Source organism: Mustela nigripes, chromosome 4, assembly GCF_022355385.1.
Source record: "Mustela nigripes isolate SB6536 chromosome 4, MUSNIG.SB6536, whole genome shotgun sequence".
NCBI lineage: Eukaryota > Metazoa > Chordata > Mammalia > Carnivora > Mustelidae > Mustela > Mustela nigripes.
The window spans coordinates 189,426,213-189,432,212 of NC_081560.1; the positions used below are offsets into that span (position 1 = coordinate 189,426,213).

The window sequence follows — 6,000 nt, forward strand, 5'->3', positions numbered from 1 at the left end:
CATGCAGAAGTGGATAATAAAGAAATTCCACTTTATTGGTTGTAATTTATATTTATTACCTGATATGAGAAAAAGTCAGCTTTTGTATATTAGTGCTGTAACAATATGTCTGCTCAGAAATGGCATTTAGGCAACAGGCCCCGTAGCCAGGCAGAGGATGCCCCTCAGAGTCCGCGGCCTGCTACTGTAGCCTGGAAGCCCGAAAAGCAGGTCCTTGCTCCTCGCAACAGCATTTCACATGCCGCACATACAAAGTCAATGATGCATTTTTATTTGCCATGTAGGGGTGAAACTCTTGTGGTAGTTAGAAAAAAACAGGTGGGAAATTGCTCTTCTGACAGAGATCTCGAGGAAGGCGCACACAGTCTAACAACAATCGGAGCGATGCCTGGCTGCTCTGGGGAAGAGGTTAACTGACAGAATCGCGATCCAATTCTCACATGCACGAGCTCTATAATAAGCACAAAAGAGTTTCCTTTTTATCAACAGCAGACAATTGTATATCTCCGGATGCGAGGGCTTGAGAAGGAAGTAGTAAAACCATTCCGAGCGCTGCTGACTCCTCCCGCATCGGGGACAGAGGCACCACGCAGGACCTGTTTTCGGTTTTTGACTACACCGCTGCGACACGGCCAACATACTAATCCGCTCTGCTGAGCAGCCGGTCGCGCTGGGCGTCCTCACGGGGGGAGATGAGACCCGGCCCCTCGGTGGCCCGGCGCAGACTGGGGCCGATCACATTTCAATCGATGCCCTACCCGAGGTCGGGCGGGGTGGTGGCGCCTGGATGCAGCGTCCTTTGTAGACGCAGCTGGCGCCGAGGCCGCCCGCGCCCCCGCTGCCCGCGCCCGCCGCTCACCTGCACATTATCTCGTGGGTCAGCAGCACGCGACACATCTCTGGGTTCTTGTCCTGGCCCTCGTACACGATGGCCTGCGCGGGGGGGGGGGGGACAAGCAGAGGCGGGGGGTTACGCGGCGTCCGCGGCTTTGGCGCCCGGTCGCCCCGGGTGCTGCGGGTCTGGCAGGCGGCAGGTGCACGGCGGGCAAGGGGAGGCGTCAGGGCCCGGCCAGGCCACCCTCCCGGCAGAGTCACCCCGGAGCGGGGCTGGGCCAAGGCAGCCTCCCTCCGTTGCGGGCGCCCGCCGGGCCTGCGTGGGGGGCCTTGGGATCTGGAGGACGCCAGCCGCGCTGGGTCTGGGGCTGGGAAGAGGAGGGGGGAGGGGACAGGGAGGCCCAGGCCGGGGCGCGGGAAGCGAAGGGGCTGGGACGCCCCGGCCCCCTCGGCTGCCCGCGCCAGGCCGCGTCCTTGGGCCATTGTCTGCCCGGAGTTCCAGTCTGCGTGTTGGAAGCAGCCGGCCAGAAGGCGCCGCGGCCGTAGAAGCGGGGAGGAGCCGCCGGGGCCGCAGTGTCCCCGAGCTGAGGCCCGCGCGCCCCGGCCGCTGCCGGCCTCCCGAAGCCAGGTGCCCAGGGTGCGCCTCCCGCCCCGGCGCCGCGCGAGCCCGCCGGCCGCCCCGCCAGGCCCTCGGCGGCCGGGCTCCCATCGCGGCCGGCGGCCCGGGGTGCTGCAGCCGCACGTGGCCGCGCCGGGCGCCCGCAGGAGTGCTCAGGGCCCCGGGGCGCCGGGCCCGCGCGGCCACGTGCTCGCCGCCGGATGATATTTGGAAAGAAAGTGCTAATGGCCAATCTGGTGTTTATTTTGAAACTGCTAACAATGATTTTTCTCGGGTAAAAAGGCAGTGTCTGCGCACACGCTCGGGTGGGTTTTGAGCAGAGGCTCCGCCAGATGGTGCGAAGCCCTAGGTGCGCTCACGACCGCGCTCGGCCCGGCTCCGCCGCCCGGAATCCGAGCCGGGGGCCTGGGGGCCGCCCGCTCCGCCGCCAGCGCCAGCCCCACCGCCGGCCTCGCCGAAACAGAAAAAAAAAGGGGGGGGGGGAGGTCACTGGGGGAGGGGCCGGGGGCGGGGAGCCACTAGTTCCCGGCAGAAAATTCCACGGAAGGGGGAGGGGAGTCCTCCTCTCCAGTCCCCCTCCCCCCACCGAAAATTATCTGGAAATTACTTCCAATCTCCTCGGGCACTTCTAACACTTTCCTCCCCTTCCAGGCGGACAAAGCCCTTTCTCGAGAAAGCCCGAGGCAGCCCTCTGGGAACAGGGAAGGGTCCCAGCGAGCCCCTCTCCCCCAGACTCCCTCCGGATCTGCTCGGAACCGCAGAAGTGATGGGTGTCACCTCAGGCCAAGGGGCCGCCTGGGGCTGCAGGGCGCCTGGCCGAGGCAGGCACCAGCACTTCTGAGAGCTCGGCTTGTCCTCCGATGGATCCCCCGTATTTATATTTGATTTATTTTTTATTTTGTAGCACAAACAGAAATCCATAAACTGTCGGTTCAGCGCCATTGACTCTTTGATCAGTTACTGGGCTATTTCTTCCCCCCACCCCACCTCCCCGTCAGTGAGAGGAGATTAAATGCCTTTATTTTCAGCCCTGTTTATGTTGCAAAGGTACCAGGCTAAACGGACAATAAGAATACACTTAAAACGAAGCCTCCTGCTGTAAGCAACAGAGAAACTTAGCACTGCCTACATCAACCTCTTAATTAGACCACTGCGGTTTCTGACAACATTTAGCCCTTATATACAAAGGAAATAAAAGCACCCTGTCAAGGAGCAGCCCTAGTTCCAGAGGCTTCTCTGGATCCGAGTGGAATAATTACCGAAGGGCACACTGCCTCCATCTTTGTCAGAAACAGGGTAGTTTACCTGGAAGATCTGTTTTACTCTAAAAGAAAACCACACTGTTTTACGTGGCAGACATTAAAATCCAACCCGCTTGTTGCCTAGGTAGGGACTAACTTTTTAAAGGGGAAGTAAAACCCAAAAACCAATTACTGAGCAGAGAGTAGGAAGCAAGCGTGCTGGGCTGCAGGAAACCCCAAGGAGTTCTTTTTCACTTGGCTCCCAATTCTTAAAGTTAGCATCAAAAATGAAGGTGCTACTTTCATTTCTAAGCCTGAAGCCCACCTTGGAAGTATATGTTAAATCAGTCTGTTCCCAGTGAGTTTACTATACACATTAAACTTTCTCCTCCCCCAACACTATTTTAAGAAAATTGGGGGGGGGGGTGTCTTTACAAGGACTACACAACAACGTACCACCCAGCACAAAACCAGCCAGAGACTGCACAACATCAAAAAGCAATGAAGCGCTTTTTCTGCAGTTAATCACATTCCTGATAGCCAATAGTTATCATCGGAAAAGTTGACCAAGACAGGTTAAATAATTTAATAAGGAACTGCTTGTAATTATGTTATTTACAAGGTATGACAGAGGGTGGAAGAGGGAGCAGAAGCTGCTCCCAGAGCAGTGGACGGATGTGGGTGACCTCTGGAGCTGGGAGTTTGAATTATGGAGAGGAGAGGCTGAGAGGTGAAGACGCACTAGCGGAGAACAAGGTGACTTTTCACCCCAACACATTTCACTTTTAAATCCAAATCAACGTCTCGCGTTACTAGACCATCACACTGGAAAGGAGAAAAAAATGAACTAATCAAGTCCAACTCAATGGGCTTTAGAAAGGAGTTAGTTGCCTTTGTTAGAGGGGGGAAAAAAATCAATGAAATGATCCCAAGCAGAGAGAGAAACGTTTAAAAAATATACAATAGGAGAAGCATCCTGAAATTTTTCTGTCAAATATTAATCACCATAACTAATGAAGACAGAATTTTATCCCAACCACATGCCATCTGATGAAACCATAGATGTCCTGTTCTAACGACAACATAAACCGTTTTACCAATCGCATCATTTATTCCAATAAATATGGAATTCTCATTAGTATGTCAAGGAAACTAGACGGAAAACAACTCCACCAGATCCATCTGTCACGACCCTCCTCTCAACCCCAGGACAAGCCCACCGAGCAGCGCAAACTAGTGCGAAGGCTTAAACTTTCTCACCTGTTTGGTCATTGAATCTATGAGGCGAACATACAGGTCCTGCTCCGTTCTGACTCCTGCAAAAAACAGGGACAAATTCTCATCAGGATTTTGGCGAGGGCACCTGAGGCCCAGGAAGTCGGTAACTCAGAACTGCTGCCTGCGGTGATGCAGCAAAACTCAGGCATGCCGTTTGAAAGGCAAGAAGACAACCCCAACCACTTCTCCTTCTCTTGCTCTCTTCCCTTAATTAAGAACCTCGAGAGGCTTAGGGTTTGCACTGAAAGATGTAACAAATTTGCCGGACTGCGAGCAGGCCTGGTGGCCACACCGGGGGGCCCATGTGGTCATTTATTTTTAGAAAACAGAAAGCACCAAATGAGTGAGAGTTTGAACTCTTTCTAATGTCTCTCGAGGATTTTTTAAAAACTCCTGTACAGGAAGTAAGTTATGCTCGGCTTATGGAGCTACCCCCATCTCAAGAATTAACATTAATTTGCAAAATTGAAAAAAGTCACTTTAAAGCGACGCCCTGCGGAAGCCCCTATCGATCCCCTCTTCACTTTCTGCTTCAAGCCTCACCGGTTAATCATGTGAAGTGCCATCGACTTATTGATCGTTTATGTTTTGTTTTCCTTCTATGCCATGAGAAGATTTCGTGTTTACATCCATGTCATTTTAATCTCAAAATCTTTACGTCCTTGAGCCGGCTGGGGAAGGGAGCGCGCGCCCGGGCTGGGGCGGGCCGGCGGCGGGCGGCCACTTACCGTTGCTGTACAGTAACTGGAGTTTATAGTGGATGCCGTTGTTGGTTTTCTCGTTGTTGGGCTCCTGAAAGTAACGGTAAAGAATTGCATTTAGTGGGATCGGCGTCCGGCGCGGCGGCCGCGCCCGGTGCCCCTCCGCGACCGAGGCCCTGGGGCCTCACGCAGGGCAGGACTCGTAGCTCGGGGCGGCGCGGTGATGTCACTTTCCCGCTGGAAGCCCAGCGTCCTCCTCGCCCCGAGCGAGTCCGGGGCCGCGGAGAAGTTGCGCAGCCCTCGCCGGGCCCGGGCGGCCGCACGTGGCGGCGGCGGGGGCGCCTCGCGGAGCGGACCCCGCCGCCGAGGGGGGCACTCGGGGCCACCGCGCGCGGGCACCGCCTGCCTCCCGCTTCCAGAAAGGCGGAGGGTGTGACTGCAGGTTTGCACTTACTTTCTCTTTCTCCACAAAGTCCACAAAAGCGGTCCTCTCGATCTCCACCGGCTGCCCCTGCCTGTCGTAGAGCGCCAGCACGAAGTGGAAGAAATTGGACTTCCGGAGGTTGGAGGGCGGCTGCTTCTCGAAGTGCGCCCGCGCCAGCCCCACGCCGCTGCGGGAGGAAACAGACAGCGGCCCGGTGAGGCGCGCGGCGCCGGCCGGCGGCGGGGACCCGGCCGGGCCGGGGCCGGGGCGCGCGGGGGCGGCCGGTACGTACCTCTGGGCGGCCGTGTTGGCGTCCACCACCCCCGCCGTGTGCATCCACGAGCGCACCGGGTTCATGCCGCTGCCCAGCGGCTCCTCCTTCATGGTCGTCCCCCCGCGCGGAATATTCTCCTGGATCCCAAACATGAACCCTGCTGGCGGCGGCCGCAGCTCCCGGCCGAAAGCGCTTCCGCGAGCAGCGGCGCTCGGGGCTCGGCGGCAGGCGGCTGCCCTGGCCGCGCTCGCCCTGCTCGGCGCCTGCGGTCCGGCCGGCCGCCGGCTTCAGCCCGTCCCGGGCAGGCGCGACATGCACCAGCGGCCGGGCGCTCCGGGCGGCCGGGGGCGCGGGAGCGGCGGCCCCGGCGGCGGCGGCGGCGGCGGCGGCGGCGGCGCTTCGGAGGAGCGGGACGCGGCGGCCGCGGAGGCGGTGGTGGTGGTTGTTTGCGCGCTCAACGTGCTGTCATCCTAGCCGGGCGGCGTCCGCGGCTGCAGGACACTGCGGGATCGCCCGCTTCTGGCGCGGCCCGCCTGCTCCAAAGACAAATAAACGGGGCAGTGAGTGCCGCGGCGCAGTCCCGGGCGCAGGCGGGGCGCGGCGGGGCCTGGAGCGGCGCGCGCAGCGGA

At 58.5% G+C, this 6,000-nt stretch overlaps 1 protein-coding gene across 13 annotated transcripts in view; it reads right to left on the bottom strand.

Annotated features, from left to right (window-relative positions):
- The window catches only part of EBF3 (EBF transcription factor 3), a 117,118-nt gene extending 111,489 nt beyond the window's left edge, over positions 1-5,629 (bottom strand). For all 13 annotated transcript variants that reach the window (XM_059398836.1, XM_059398833.1, XM_059398830.1 and 10 more), the window contains exons 1-5: positions 5,390-5,629; positions 5,128-5,284; positions 4,701-4,764; positions 3,955-4,010; positions 860-933 (exon numbers count right to left, since the gene is read on the bottom strand). In XM_059398836.1, coding sequence (XP_059254819.1) covers positions 860-933; positions 3,955-4,010; positions 4,701-4,764; positions 5,128-5,284; positions 5,390-5,523 — 485 coding nt within the window. In that variant the 5' untranslated portion in view covers positions 5,524-5,629. The remainder of the gene's footprint in view (positions 1-859; positions 934-3,954; positions 4,011-4,700; positions 4,765-5,127; positions 5,285-5,389) is intronic.
- Between the last annotated feature and the right edge of the window lie 371 nt (positions 5,630-6,000).